Here is a 17,042-nt window from a genome sequence, read left to right as displayed (position 1 = left end):
AAGGAGAATGTTAGAATTATCCTGTTTCTTTTTTAGTAGCTGTGGGTTAGAATCTAAGTAAGATCATTGGTAATACAGGACCAAAATGTAAAGTCCCTTGTATAAGAAAAGTCTTCAGGCTTTTCTCACATCTTTCTTATTACCTTCATTTAAAACAAAGAAATATATATATGTGTGTGTATAATATATATTTTAACACACATGCATAATATATATATATTTACACATGTATGTTAAATAGCCAATTCCTCACTTTTTCTAAGGTTTTATAAATTTATGTAACTGATATTTAATATTATAAATACAGTGTTTTATACAACAAATTATTTGCTTTTTTTCTAAATCATATTCTAAATGAGTTTGGGAGGAACATATTGTTTTAAGAAGTCTGTTTTAATTAAAACATAATGAATACTAGACATTTAATGATTTTTCTTTCTCACTGAGGATTTCTGATAATTCTGATTCAGTTGCATTGGAACATATCCCTGAAATTCACATAGAAATATCGGTAGAAAAAGTGAGTACACATACCACTGTTTAGCGTGGTGGTAGCAGATTGGTTATTTCCATGACAGGGAAGAGGAGACGTTTCACATGGTTTAGCTTCATCTGCAGTCAGTTCTATTTTTGGTAATGTAAAGACTTGGAATCTGAGAGTTGTCCAAAAAATAAGTGCAATAGCTCTTTACAGGATTCTAAAATGCCTCAGGTATGAGATAGTTGGAGAAATTTTCTAAATAATGTGTTCAAGCCTAGGACTGAGATGAAACCTAAGATGTTGTGAGTGTTTGTGCATATTTTCACTATTTTAATATTGAGTACCCTCAGCTAAGAAGCATAAACTGGTTATGATGTCATTAATTTTCTCAATAGATCATGAATTATGTTACACATTATTTCATCATAATTCATAATTTGACTTTAAATTTGATTAAAACAGTTTCATTTGCTTTATAAATGTTTGACCCTCTACAGCTATGAATGAAATTCCCCAAAGCAAATTTATACTGGATTAATGCCATTAGACCAGGCCTAAGGATAAGCAGGAAGCCCAGCTCCTAAGACATGCTGTGAAGTGTTTTGGGGCTTATTGACCATTTCCATGCTTAATACAACTAGTAAGACTTCAGGGAATTCATTCTTCTATAGCCTGTTCTTGATAGCTCCTTTTATAATTCCTGTTGTCTGATTTTCCATAGTTGACTTCCATCTCTTTGAAACCCTGTTTTCCTTAAGGCCTATATAAGTTTTAGAAGACCTACACAACAAAATTCTAAATGCTGGTTCCACCCGTACCCTCATCCTAAACTAATATATAGGTCAGGTAAGCTATATGTAATCGATATATATACAGATTATATATACAGAAACACACACAGAGGTAAGCTATGTATAAACTAGTATACAGGTCAGGTAAATCTGCCAGGCTTTGAGGTAACTGGACTTCATGGACAGGTTTAAGTCTGCAGCAGATTATATAACTAAAGACAGTAGAATGGCAGGGGTGCCAATGAAGTTACTTCATATAAAAGACTAATATTTATTGACTTATTTCTTGAAGTGTAAACGATTAAGAGTTTTCAAGTTTGATTTTCCTCCTTTTTATTATAGGGGAACTACTGCTGTATCCTCACCTTGTAGGCACACTTCTTTATATTAAAGCCTTATTAGTATAATTTTTTTTTTTAATTTTGTAAAATCTCTATAATAGAATGTATGTAATGAGATGAAATGTTTTCCTTTGATCTTTAAGTTTTATACCTTTGGAGAAACTACATTTCTGACAACTTTTAATATATATTTTGATTTGAAATTTTTCAATATCAAATTTTTCCCAGGCCTAAAAAAATCCATGAACATAAATTAAGATCTTGATTTTGACAGTCGTTTTTGGTTTACTGTTAATTCCAAAGTGGAAATACTCATTGTATACTCAGATTTGGGGGGAGGAGTTATTTAAAAACAAGTTGCAAATTTTATCAAGCTGGTACTTTCTTATGAAAAATGCTGTATTTTTTTATCCATGAGGAACTATGTAAACTGCTAATAACATAGGTTGAAATGCTTTCTGCTTTATAGTTTTACAATATTTAACACATGTACTATTCTTTGATGATACTAATAATAATTTGTATCTAAATCCCTCTTACTCCAGATGTAGACACATAAGCGCTTAGTTAGCTGTTATAAATTGTACCAAAAAGATTGGAAGCATTATTAGCTATGGTATATCATTAATTATTTCTTCAGTTAAACAAGTTTGAACATGGATTTATTTCTTTACATTCTATCTAAACTCTACAGGCTTCAGAGAATGAATTTAATGTTGTTATATATTTTCATTCTTCTGTGTCTTCCATTTACTTTTTCCATGCAGGGCTTGGTATAAAGTGATTTAGATATGAATTACTAGTTGGACAGTATATGCTATATCACTCTTTTATAATAAGTAGAAAAACAAGGATTTAATTCAAGTTATTTCCATTCATTGGGAAAATTATTTGGGATGCTATTTAACCATAAACTGTTACATATTCCTATCCTGATTAGATGAAACAAATACTTATTCATGAATTTTAACATGAATGAGAATAAATTATATTTTTCCTGTTAATTTCACAGTTTTTATACAGTTCAGATGATACACATATGAGTGCTTTGTAAATATTAAAACACCATGCCGATGTTATGTGATGACATTGTGGTAGCTCTTAAGGCAAAGTAGCACTAATTTCCAGATGCCCACATAGCTTTTGTATATGTGGGCTTATTTTTAGTTCTGACATTTTACAATTTGTCCTTTGTTTACATGCAGCAAGGAGTTATGGGCGAAGACGAGGTAATTCATTTCTGTTTGCTATGGTATAACTCTTTCTAATTGGGTTTTACTGATCAATGTTGTAATTAATTATCCCAGATTTATTATGCAATGTCTGGAAACTCACAGAAAAAATTGTATTTTGATTTGAGCACTTACTTGTCAAAGTTTTGAATCCTAAATATCTTAACCTTTAAAGTACATTTTCATACTAATATGGTTATTTAATAAACTTTTCCATTTTAAGCTGTCCAGATTTTAACTGTTTTTAAAGTTATTTGTGTATCTTTTAAAATAAACCTGCTGATTTTAGTTTTTTTAAGAGATTTGTTTAATAAATACTAGTGAAGGTGACATGCTCTCTCAATCTGTAACTGATTGTCTTATCTATGGTATGTAATTTACAACTCTAGTTTATTAGTTTTATGTTTGACCCAGTTGAAAATGACAAATACCAAACAGATTACTGTTAACACTGATATATAGAAATCATGTTGCTAATATTTCTCTGTGTCTTCTAAGAATATAATAGTTTCTCTCTCCCTGTCTCTAACACCATACACACACACACATTCTTTCTCTCTCCCACAAAAGTCTTCCCCTCTGGGTTCTTGTTATCTTAAGGAAAAGGCCAGGACTATATGATACTGTACTATTCAGCTCCTAGGAAAGCAGCTGACATTTTCCGTGGCTTAAACTTTGCTTTTCTTTTTCATGTGCAGAAATTGATGGGGAGAAAGGTAGATGTGATGATGGGATGAGAAGAAGCAAAAGTAACTTTACACTAGGTTGTCCTCTAAGTGACCAACAATCATACTATTTATGTAGTTGTTGTAAGTGCCAAACTGAATGAAAGGATCTTCCTTGACCCCTAAAATCTCCCTTGAGCCATGGAGGATAGACAGTGATAATAGTGCCTTTTGATAAATTTTATATATGTGTGCCAGTTCTTCAATTTCTTTTTATCTAGTCAGGAGTATGTTACTTTGAAAACAAACAAGCAAAACCATTTGTCACCATTGATGACAGAAACTAGTATTTTATATTTGTAAGTAGTATTTTGAGTTTTGTATTTCACATTGTCTGAATTTAACTTCATTTTAAGAATTTGGTTTCTTCAAATGCTTCACTGAATCTCTTGGTTCTTTATTTTTCTAAGAAATTAGAGGTTATAGAAACTCAAGACTTAGAAAACTGAAGCTGAATAACTTTCTAAGGATTGTTACTAGCCACTGAGAAGAGGGGAAGAATTGAGAATTTTGGTACCTATTTTCAGTTCTATGCACTATCTTATTTCACTATGCTATTTTAATATGGAGCTTTAATTCTCTTGAAAAAAACCCATTTACCAATCTGTGATTTTTTAGGTATTTTTGAAACTATAGAGCAATTTAGGATTCTTTTCTTTTTATACACTTTTCATCTTTTAACCTTAGTGTGATTTATATTTAATCTGATTTGGTATACTCCAATGTAAATATCATGATCTAGGAATTTCTTAGGAACAAGGTATAAGAAAGTCATGTTGTTTATCTTCTTTTATCTCAGTTCAATAATTGTAGACTGTGACTATAATATCAAGAAAAAGCAAAAATTTCTGCTTTTAGATAGGAACTTGCTACTACTCATATATAGCTCTGTCCTCTGGGAGCCATAAAGATTTCCTCTACTTCAGAACTGCCTCCCAGCATTGGAAGAAAGATCTCACATGGTTTTAAGGCTTTTGGTAGAAGCCTTCTATAGGACAGAACTGACAGTTGTCACATTTATATGGCTTAGTTTGGGGGGGGGTAACACCTGAATTTTCCTCTCAAATTATATGGCATTAGTAATTTTTTTAGTTGGTCCTCTGTGAATAGTAGGAGTCTGCTTTTACAATTTTGGATTTGATGGTCAGATGAAAATATCCCGTGATAAATCATAATATGAAAAAGAATATATATATAATATATATATTTTATATAACTGAGTCACTTTGCTGTACAGCAGAAATTAACATTGTAAATCAACTATACTTCAATAAAATTTTTTAAGAAGTTTACCCATTAGAAATAACTGTTGAGAGATTTTATTTGAGTTTGAAAGTAGTTTAACACAGTAAGTAATAAAACATTAAAAAAAAAAAACCCCACATACCAAAGGAATGACTCAGAAAGAACTAGAAGTAGCCTGGCTCTCTTCCTATTTTCTACTCATTTTTTCCTCTTCCTATGCTAGATGTTATATCAGTATCACATCAATAACCTTTTAACTACCAAGGACCCCTTTTATGGGTTCCATGTTTTAGATTTGATCCATCAAAGGAAGTACATTTATTCGTTTATTTAGTCATTTTTCTTTTCTAAAAAGAAATCTCATACACATCAGATCTGTTGATGGGGGATGTGTCACACTGAGTTGATATAATTTTTGCCAAAAAATAAGACATGGTTCTTTACCAGTGCAGTGGTGGGTGGACAGTATTATTTTCTCAAGGCATTTTGACTTTATAATCTAGTTTAGGAAGAACTATTTTTTCTTCTTTTGTCACCTTTGACTCACCTTTAAGCTCAGGCACAGAGTAGCTGTTTTCATTTAAAAGATTTCCCGCTTGACTGCAGTAAAACCAAATTACTACCAAAATGAATTTATATATTTTAATATCTTTAATAATGTCAACATAAGAACTTTAAATCAAACTGGGCACAGATATTAATATATGAAATATACCTTAGGAATAATCAAAATTTAATTATACTGAAAGTAATTAAGAAAAAGCAAAGGTTTCTTTCCCTACTTTTCATTTGTGTCCTGCCCCAACTCCTATGTATTTCTGTACTGTGGAAGCCATAAAGAGTTCTACTTCAGTGCTGCCTGGGGGCCAGGATTAGAAAGGAGAAAGACTCTCACATCTATCTTTTGTGTTTATTGTCTGTTCAATGTTTATTCCATTCTGAGAGTGAACATGCTCGTCTGAGCTTGGAGTAGGGTGGGAGGTTGTGAAGGGAGTTGTGAAATGGAACTTAAACTCTATCTCTCAATCTAAAATATTTCTATTATTGCAGTCTTCCCTTTAATAAAGGATTAAAGGGCTGCTCTACTCCAGAAGGAGTAAAAATATATAGAATATTTTTTAAAATAATAGAAATAAAGAACCTACAGTATTTTAGTTAGTGGTACTAAACACCACAAAGCAACCTTTTCTAGCAGACAAGCAAAGCTTTAGTTAGTAGGAGAAATACTTTTTAAAGGGAATGAAAATATGGAGGTTTAATTAGAGAGGTTGGATTTATTCGTACTGTGTATGTAGCTATTCATATTCATGTGCTATAATGAATAAGTAATTATTAATAATACATTATACTTAAAATATTGCTTAAAAGTTGACCTGGGATTTTCTATGATTAGATTTAATTTAAACTCATTTGACTCTTCTAACAGTCTTGTGAAGTAACCAGAGTAAGTGTATACCCCCTAATATCACCACTACCAAACCCTTTTATGATGACATAAAGGCTGAAAATTTTCATCTTTGATAAATACTTTTTTGACATTTTTTTATTGAATTATAATTTGCATACAATATTATACTAGTTTCAGATGTACAACATAGTAATTCAGTATTTGTGTGCATTACAAAATGATCACCATGATAAGTCTAGTAACAATCTGTCACCATACAAAGTTATTACAGTATTATTGACTTTATTCTCTATGCTGTACATTACATCTCTGTGACTTACTTGTTTTACAACTGGAAGTTTATACCTCTTAATCCCTTATACCTATTTCTATTTCGTTTATTCCCCTACCTTTCTCCCCTCTGGAAACCTCCGGTTTATTCTCTGTATCTATGAACCTGGTTCTGTTTTGTTCTGTTTATTCATTTGTGTCGTTTTTTAGATTACACATATAAGTGAAGTCATACAGTATCTATCTTTGACTTACTTCATTTAACATAATACCTTCTAGGTCATCCATGTTATTGCAAATTGCAAGATTTGCAATTTTTTTTTCGGCTGAGTAATATTCCATGGCATATATATATCACCTCTTCTTTATCCATTCATCTATTGATGGACACTTAGGTTGCTTTCATATCTTGTCTATTGTAAATAATGCTGCAGTAAACATAGGGGTACATATATCTTTTTGAATTAGTGTTTTCATTTTCTTCAGATAATACCCAGAAGTATTATTGCTAGATTGTATGGCAGCTCTATTTTTAATTTTTTGAGGAAATCTCTATACTGTTTTCCATAGTGCCTGAATAAGTTTTTGTTCCCACCAACATTTTATGAGCGTTGCCTTTTCTCCACATCCACGCCAGCACTTGTTGTTTCTTGTCTTTTTGATAACAGCCATTCTGACAGGTGTGAGTTGGTATCTCATTGTGGTTTTGATTTGCATTTCCCTGATGATTAGTGATGTCGAGTATATTTTTGTGTATCTGTTGGCCATCTGTATGTCTTCTTTGGAAAAATGTCTATTCAAGTCCTCTGCTTATTTTTGTTGTTGTTGTTGTTGTTGTTGTTGATAATTGAGTTGAATGAGTTCTTTATATATTTTGGATATCAACCCCTTACTGAATATATCATTTACAAATACGTCTCCCATTCAGTTGATTGCCTTTTCATTTCGTTGATGATTTCCTTCACTGTGCAAAGCTTTTTACAGTTTGATGTAGTCCCATTTGTTTATTTTTGCTTTTGTTATCCTTGCCTGAGGAGACATATTCAAAAAAAAAATATTGCTAAGACCAGTGTCAAAGAGCTTACTGCCTATGTTTTCTTCTAGGAGTTTTAGGTCTTACATTTAAGTCTTTAATCCATTTTGAGTTTATTTTTGTATATGGTGTGAGAAAGTAGTTCAGTTTCATTCTTTTGCATGTAGCTGTTCAGTTTTCCCAGCACCATTTATTGAAGGGACTATGTTTTCCCATTGTATATCCTTGCCTTCTTTGTCATATAGATTAATTGACCATATAAGCGAGGATTTATTTCTGGGCTCCGTTCTGTTCCATTGATCTATGTGTCTGTTTCTATGTCAGTACCATACTGTTTTGATTACTCTAGCTTTTTAGTATAGCTTAAAATCAGGGAGCCTGATACCTCCAGCTTTGTTCTTCTTTCTCAAGATTGCTTTGGCTATTCAAGGTTTTGTTGTTTGTTTTTTTTTATGGTTCTATACAAATTTTAGGATTATTTGTTCTAGTTGTGTGAAAAATGCCGTTGGTATCTTAATAGAGATTGCATTGAATCTGTAGATTTCTTTGAATAGTATGGAAATTTTAACAATATTAATTCTCCTATGAGCACAGTATATTTTTCCACTTATTTGTGTCATTTCAGTTTCTTTCATCAGTGCCTAATAGTTTTTAGAATATAGGTCTTTCACCTCCTTACTTAAGTTTATTTAGGTATTTTATTCTTTTTGATGTGATTGTAAGTGGGATTGTTTTCTTGCTTTCCCTTTTCTGATAGTTCATTATTAGTGTGTAGAAATGCAACAGATTTCTGTATGTTAATTATTTTGATAACTGTCAGAGAATGGACGAAATCTTCAAAGCATGACCAAAAAAAAGCCAGGGTAATACTATAAGACAGGGTCAGCAAACTATAACCCACAAGCCAAGGATTCTGGTTTTTTAAACAAAGTTTTATTACAACACAGTCATGCCCATTCAGTTACTTTTTGTCTGGTTGCTTTGGAGCTACAGTGATGACAGTTGAGTAGTTGCAACAGAGAAATGTATGGCCTACGAAGTCTAAAATATTTACTATCTGGCCCTTTACAGAAAAAATTGCTAATCCCTCCTCCTCGAAGAGACTGACTTACCTACCCTACACCTATACCCAGACGTACCAATTTTTAAAAGAAACAAAATTTTAGTGAACTTAATTTTAAAGTAAATATATTATGTCTAGACATTAATTTACAAAGACATACAGGGTACTAGGTTTTAATTGATTGTTTAAATTAAATATCTTATTCATTCTCTGTGATAAAAGGACAGACCTATTATTGGAGCAAAATACTTTTAAGTAATAAATGTACCTTATAGCTCCTGTCTCAGTTCTTTGGAGAAACATGTGTGATAGTGATTCTATCTGATTAAACAGATGGTGCCTGAGAGAGATCAGTCCTGGACCTACTTCTGTTGTTTTGATAGTTTTTTTAATCCTTGCATATGAAATAAAAATCACACTGGTGGGTTATTTAACCCAGTAGAGTGGCTGCTAGGATCTTGAGGATGGGAGGAATATTCATCCTTAATAATAATAGTTTGTTTTGTGTTTGTTTTTATTTTTAAAACAACAATCAGTAAATAAAAGTACAGATATACATTGATATCAAAGAACCATGCTTAGCTTTAAGCTATAAATTGACTAATTTTGTACAAATGTTTTCTTTTCCTCTCCTGGTAATTTTAGTTTTCTTTTTTATTCATGAACTTGATGAACTTTGCTGAGAAGTGTTTCGATTTTTTAAGTTTTCAAAGAGCCAACTTTTGCCTTTATTGACTTTTTTTTACATTAGTTTGTTTTCTGTGTCATTGATTTTACTTTTTCCATTTCCTTGATGCTACTCTTTTTGTATTTAATTTATTCTTTTTCTACCTCTTTGTGGCAGAAACTAGGATTATTTATTTTAAGCATTTCTTATTTTCTAATATGCATTTAAAACTATAAAATTCCCTGTAAGTATGAAAATTTTCCTCTAAGTAAGTAGCTCTTGCTACATCCCACAGATTTTATATTGTGATTTCATTATCAGTCAATTTCATTCTTTTGAGGTATAAAAACCTGAAAATATATCCTAGTTTCAGAGCAAAAAAGGAGAAAGGTAATTTAATTTTGGTTGAAAACTGTTGTAAATATTTTAGTCCAAATCACTTTATGATCAAACTCTACTTTTCTCAACACATATAATTTTACCTTTACTACCAGTCATTTTCATGGATCATTCTTAGAAAGTATGTTTAAAGTACATGGAAGACATAATTATTAACTGGTTCTCCTTTTATTGTCATGTTGATTTGGGTTATAGGGAAGGATAATTGGAAAGGTAAAAAATAATATTTTTGTTGGTGATATATATTTAGTTAACTCCTCTTTTAAACGGGTATTTAACTCTATAACTTTTATGGCTTCTAGAAAGAAAGTGGTCATGATTTTCCAGCAATGAAGATTCTTGTTAGTATGGCCAGTATGTGACATATTCCTAGCCTTTCCATTACATCCTTCGTTCAGCTGAACTTTGGTTAATAGATTTTAGACATATAGATTATAGATTTTGATAGTTATTTTACTAACTTTAGTATTTATTATAATTAGAAATATAGAATAATTCCTTAATATATAATGAATATTCTTACAATATTATAGTTAAGAAAAAATTTTAAGTCATTTTAGGTCAGTTGTGTGACATTGCTTATGTAGTGATTTTCTTTGTAACTGCATTCAGTATTTCTACTTAAGTATTGCCATGTCTGAAATAAGTATAAAATTTGGATTTGCCATTTTAATCAAAAACTAGTTAATGTGCATGTTGTTTCTCTACCTCATCTTATTCCTTTTAAAATATACAATTATTTACTTAAAGTCCAACCATAGAAAGTTGAACCAGTTATTCATAATTAATATTACTTTTTTTTTTAAATATTTATTTATTTATTTATGGCTGTGTTGGGTCTTCGTTTCTGTGCGAGGGCTTTCTCTAGTTGTGGCAAGTGGGGACCACTCTTCATCGCAGTGCGCGGGCCTCTCACTATCGTGGCCTCTCTTGTTGTGGAGCACAGGCTCCAGACGCGCAGGCTCAGTAATTGTGGCTCACGGGCCCAGCTGCTCCGCGGCATGTGGGATCTTCCCAGACCAGGGCTCGAACCCGTGTCCCCTGCATTGGCAGGCAGATTCTCAACCACTGCACCACCAGGGAAGCCCCGTATAATTAATATTACTTTTGATGGCTCTTGATGAGGTTCATTTTAAGGAAAATAGTTTCATTTTGAAGAGCTTTCTTTCCTTTGATCACAAAGAATATTGACTTTTCTTCTCATTGGTCCTTATTCCTGAGCAATGAGAAAGGTATTGGGAAAGCTAAATATCCAGAGTTACTCAGTGAACATGGGTATCTGCAGAATAATTTCTGTTTCCTATACCAAATATGATCTTTCTCCCTGTTTTTGGTCTTATAAAATTAAAATTCTTATTTCTAACATCTAGCTAGCTATAGTTCACAGACATGTAGCCCCTTCCTTCTCACCTCAATCCCAATTCTGTGCAGCCCACAGAGTCTAGCATCAGGATTGCTGCAGAGGATTATACAGGCTGTGCCCGTACGAGGGTGGGCTCAGACGGGGACTGAAGTCCTAGAGGGGGTGCCTTTTTCTGTTTTGCATATGTGCAGAAGCCCTGTCTACCTTTTTATGTAATTGACACACATGCCGTAAATTAATAAAAGGTCTTATATGCAAGTATTACTTGGTGCTTTTGTCCTTACTTACTGTAGTCTGCAAGTGGTTTTTTATTGTCTTCTTATCTATTTAGTCTGTGCCATTTCTTTCTGCCACCAATTTCTAAAAGGTTTCTCCTAAAACCTTTCTTCTAAAAGGTTACACATCCAGTCTAACCATCTCCATACATCAGATTCTTGCTGCTTTCCATAAGAAATTGAAGTGATTTAGTGTTTGTTTGTGATATAATTGTTGTCATATGACCATGCTTATTTCTAAGTCATTCCTCAGACAACTTCTCTCTTGAATCTAGGTAATTAAACCTTTAAACTCTCTGAATTTTCCTTAATTTTTTTATGCCTATGTCACCTTCAATTTTAAGCCTTTGAATCTGTTGTTGCTCTTTTTATGCCTGACTTTAATTTATCATTTTCTTAGATCTGAGATTCAAGTTATATTTGTTCTTATATTTTAGGTCGTTCTTCCCTCTTTCCAATAGATGATGGCTTGCTGGATGATGGTCATAATGATCAAGTTGGTGTTTTAAATTCACCCACATGTTACTCAGCTCATCAAAATGGAGAGCGAATAGAACGTTTCTCTCGAAAAGTTTTTGTTGGTGGTCTTCCTCCAGATATTGATGAAGGTAAAATGATGATTTGGCATATAAAAAAACAAACCTGAAATATAATGTGAATGGGGATATGGAGTTTTTTTTACCTCTAGAGATTTTCAGTTAAAATGGATATCCATCTCTGTTTAAATATTTTGTCACCTGTTGAAATATAAAGATAATTGAACAAATAACTTTTTTTAAGTTTGTTTCTTTACTTTATATCTTATGCATATTGTTATTGTGAGCATTTTTTGTAAATAAGATTTTCATCTAGTTCATATCCTACTTATGTTTTTAAATATAGAACATATTTGAATACATTAAACTTTTTGTTTTATGTATTTATTTAAAACTTTTTAAAAATTTTTGTATGACTATAACATGCATGCACGCGCACACGCATGCACGCACGCGTGCACACACACACACACACACACACAATGAATTAAAGGTAACCAACCACAAAACTTTACCTGTAATGCATGACAGTTAAAAATTCAATTTCTTTAAGGATAAATGTGCTTTTAGAAACACGTAAGAAAAGAGGCTATAAAACCCAAGCGAGTAATGGAAACAGTACATAAACAGGAAATTTAGGTTATGCAAAGACTAATAAGCATATGTAAAAATTATCATATGTAATAATAACAAAAGAAAAATAATTCAAGATTAAAAATACTGAAACTAATATTTGCAAAGCTGTGGGAAATCTGCCATTCTCATTCACAACTTACTAATAGAGAATATATTGCTACATTTTGGGAATTTTTTCAATTGTGATTCAAATATCGACAAACTTATTCTATGTATTAATCAGTATAATAAAGTTTCCATGTGATAAAATAACCTAGAACATGTCATTGAATGTGACCTGTATGTCTTTCAGTGAAACTACCTGGCACGTATCAGACCCTAGTATATTTTAGAAATATTATAGCTTTACATGTCTTGTTTCAGCAGCCCTTTTTTTCCTACAATATTTTACTTTATCAAGCAGTAATGGATCTCTTATGGATCTTTAACTTGATATAATGTTGGCATGTTTTTCAAGCCAGTGATATTTATGATTTGGTATACTATAAATCCATTAGTGTCCATACATTAGTATATAAAATTTTAGAAGTCACACTGAATTGATTATTCTAGCCAATGTGCTACTTAAAAACTATTTTGATTAAAATAGCTATTAAGATTTATGTATCATTTTAGTGAGGATATTAGACATGTTTCTAGTATTTATATTCTAGTTTATCTCAGGCTATTTGGTACTTTAAATTTTTAAATCTTTAAAATAACATATAAAATATAGGAGTTTTTTAGAATGAATCATTAAAACTGATTCCTAATGCATATTATTGTACTTTTTTAAGATGAAATAACTGCTAGCTTCAGAAGATTTGGGCCTTTGGTGGTAGATTGGCCTCATAAAGCAGAAAGCAAGTCCTATTTTCCACCAAAAGGTAAGAGATTCTTTTGTTAATATTTGCTAGGGAATAAGTTATATGAGAGCTAATTTTCTCTGCCTAAAGTATCATCCTAAGTAACTTAGGTACAGACATATAATAAAGTGTCTCTGATCAGTGAAATTAAGAAATGTGTGAAGTGAGAATCAAATATAAACCTATGACTATTTTAAGTATTGCAAGATATACATAAGTGTTCCAGATAATAGCAGATAACAAGAGAGCAGTATATACTCTGTTGGTGAATTCAGATAGAGAAGAAAATGAATGGTCAGAAAAAAACTCAACTACAGAAAGAGATAAAATGTGCAGAGGATGCCTAGTTGTGTTAGTTACATATTGCCAGGATACTACTGTGAGTGGTCACCAGAGTACAAGAATCACAAATTGAGCGCACATTCATTTGAGCAAAGCAGTGCCACAGTCAGTGGGGACAGGAAGGATCACCTCACCCGCGCAGAGTGAGGAGGGGAGGCAAGGGGAGAGAACTGAGCATGAATCCAGTCAGTCAGATTGCTAATGGCACATTCTCTGAAGTGAATAAAAGAAAGGGGGAGGTTGAAAGGCTAAGACTTTACTTTGAATATTATTGAAATGTAATTTTAGAAATGAAAAAACACACTATTATTCTTATGGCTGAGTGGATTTTCAAGCCTGGAAAAAAGACTCCAGTAGATCTATTGAATAATCTGAATTTGGCTCCAGGAAAGGAAACATGTTAAGAGTTATTGGCATACAAAAACTAGCTAAGGGATTCTGGTGATAAATTATATGGGCCATCTCTACTTTTTGTCATTGAGAATTATAGAACTTCCATTAGTGGTTTATGTAGTTCCTTAGAGAAATGGAAAAATGTGGTGATTTTTTTTTTAATACCTTTAGATCTTATACTTACAGAATCCTTTGAACCAGAGATTCTAGATCCCAGGCTTCCATGAGAGTCTAGTTAGAGCTATGGACCTGTCTCCATATACTCTAAATTTTCACATGATTTTGGAGTGTACTGGACGTGGAGGTCCTGAATCCTTGGTGTAGAGAGAAAATTAGCTCCGTATTGATGTAGATGTTCATTTCTTAGCTTAGTTTTAATCTGTTGTTCAGTGTTATGATCTTGTCCTTTTATACAGTTTATTTTACTGAGTGTTCAATAAAAATGCCTGTTGGTTTCTAATGTTCCTGCCTAAATTACCATCATCCCTTGTCTGGACTGTTTCAGGTGTATGACTAGTCTGTCCACATTTCTGGCTATCTCCAGTTTTTCTCCCACAGCATAGCTAGAGTAATATCTGTGAAAACAATCTGATGGTGCTACTCCTTGCTTCCAGCTTAAAACCCATCAGTGGTTTCTCTTATTGTTAGGATAAAGGCAAAAATGCATTCTCCCTGCCCGCCCTCCCCATCCCGTTCCTTCTCCCAGTATTGCTTCTTGTTCCTTTCTGGCTCTGCAAACTGGCCTTGCTCTCTCCTGCCTCAGGAATTTTATGTTTGTTGTTCTCTTGACCTGAAGGCTTCCCCTGCCTCTTCATATGTGTATCTCCTACTTTTCTCAGCTTAAATATCAGTTGCTGGTGGGAAACTGTTAAGGACCCACCTAATGAGGTCAAATCCTCCTATTGTAGGCCCTTCTAGAACTGTGCCCTTTCATAGCACTCCCCACAGTTGCAATATTACAGTTTTACAATTTTATAAATATGTTTTTATTTTATTAATGTCAGATTCTTCCATTAATCTCTCAGACTGTGTCTTTACTCATCTTTGTATTCTCAGTAATTCATGGATTGATAGTTGCCTAATAAACGATATATACAACTATAAATACTGTAGGATAGTTTATCCTTTGACCTGAAGTAGGTGGGGGAAAGCTTCATTGAGAAATTTTGAACTAAATCTAAAAGATACTGTACAATTTAGATAGATTAAAACGTTGTTCAATAGAGTTCCAGGCAGGAGTTGAAATATAATTTTAGAAAGGTATTACAATTAGTTTTTGTCGAGACAGATACACATTTTCTGCATGGGCAGAAATGTAAGAAAGGTAGGTTGGCACTAATTTCATGAAACAGAATAGTTGCTGTCTTTGTTGCTGTTGCATTGTTATTGTTATTGTGGTTTTTGTGGTAGTTGTTAGTTTATTTTCTCAAACTGAAAACAAGAAAAAAACAACAAAAAATATTAGCAGTGGCAAATCATACTATTTTGGTACAATTATAGTTAATTGTACTCATTGCCAAAGACCAATGTTCCTAAACCTTGTGCTTTCAAGCATTTTTGTCATTGCTGTAATTCATCATTTTCCATGGTTTGGAAAACACTGGTGTAGAAGCATCCAGTTGACAAAGCTACCTTGTAATTAAGGTAATGATTTGAGACATTGGATACTGAGCCACACTTATACATACCTGTCCTTTGCAGTGAATAAGATTCACCCTATGTAAACATTAGCTTGTGCTAATAAATTCTAAAGAACTATTAGATGGTATTTTTGGTACAGGTATTTTAATATTTAGTGGCTTGCCTTAGCTAGATCATAATTTACCTGCCATGTTGCTTAATTAATTTTTGTGATACATTTCTTCCATAATAATCACAAAAATTTTTAAGCAGTATTAAAATATTAATATCAGAAATTAACATCATAAAAACATAACATTAAAAATATTGACTTTAAAATACTATTTTAGTAAATCAGTCTTATATCCCCTCAATTATTACAAAACAATTACAGCTCTCAAAACCTTAGCTTGGGAACTTGCCTAGTGGTCCAGTGGTTAAGACTCGGCGCTTCCAATGCAGCGGGCATGGGTTTGATCCCTGGTTGGGGAACTAAGATCCCACATGCCATGTGGTGTAGCCAAAAAATAAAAAAATAAATTTAAAATTAAAAAAAAATTAAAAAACCTTAGCTTGTATCAAAATTAAAGCCTTCACATAAAGAAAACCAGTCTTTTTTTTTTTTTCAGGTCTATTTAAATTGTTTCTAGCAATTAAAAAGTTCTAAGATGTGGTTTTAATCTTGCATAATCATACCTTTGGAAGTTTCTATTTGTGTAGGTTGGCTTTATGACTTATTTATGCAATCAGATATTGTAATTTTATTAAAATGAAGTACTTTTTCTGTGTGTCACATCAGACCTTTATGGCACTAAAAGCCATTGTTGGCAATAAGCTGTGTTTTTTGAATTCCTAGTAAAAGATGACCTCTTACTTCCCATTGTTTAATGGCACAGACATGGTTGGCCTGATTGAAGACATCTTCACACTGGGACTAGATTTCAGTGCTCTAGGTTTTGTGCGTAGATATCTTGTCAAGGAAAAGGGGTATTGTTAGGTCATTTATAGTCATCTGCTGCTGGGAATAATCACATAACAGTAAACTTGTAATGTAAATTTCGATGCCTTCTTTTTATAATGAACTCTATTCTGCCTGCTAGATACGTCATATTTGATTAAAAATAGACAATTGCTTGTCACAAGGAAAGAAGGAGGGGCATATTTTCAAAAGGTACAGGAATCTAAGCAGGAACTTGGATCCAAAGTGCAAACATAGTTTCCAGGCTGTTTGAAAAAAAGTGTTCTGCTGCTCATCCACCTTGAGACGGACTTGTGGACACAGAGGGGAAGGGAAGGCTGGGATGAATTGAGAGAGTAGCACTGGCATACATGCACTACTGTGTGTAAACTAGATGGCTAGTGGGAAGTTGCTTTATA

General features: G+C 32.6%; 1 protein-coding gene across 7 annotated transcripts in view; it reads left to right on the top strand.

Moving 5' to 3' along the window:
• Nucleotides 1-17,042, top strand: part of CPEB2 (cytoplasmic polyadenylation element binding protein 2) — a 63,394-nt gene that overhangs the window by 34,978 nt on the left and 11,374 nt on the right. For 4 of the 7 annotated variants that reach the window (XM_059923324.1, XM_059923325.1, XM_059923322.1 and 1 more), the window contains 3 exons: nucleotides 2,819-2,842; nucleotides 11,731-11,901; nucleotides 13,242-13,331. In XM_059923324.1, coding sequence (XP_059779307.1) covers nucleotides 2,819-2,842; nucleotides 11,731-11,901; nucleotides 13,242-13,331 — 285 coding nt within the window. The remainder of the gene's footprint in view (nucleotides 1-2,818; nucleotides 2,843-11,730; nucleotides 11,902-13,241; nucleotides 13,332-17,042) is intronic. The other 3 variants (XM_059923327.1, XM_059923323.1, XM_059923326.1) reach the window with 1 other exon arrangement.

The sequence above is a fragment of the Balaenoptera ricei genome, chromosome 5, assembly GCF_028023285.1.
Source record: "Balaenoptera ricei isolate mBalRic1 chromosome 5, mBalRic1.hap2, whole genome shotgun sequence".
NCBI lineage: Eukaryota > Metazoa > Chordata > Mammalia > Artiodactyla > Balaenopteridae > Balaenoptera > Balaenoptera ricei.
The sequence above is the reverse complement of the archived record's forward strand: the minus strand, read 5'-3'. Positions and strand labels throughout refer to the sequence as shown.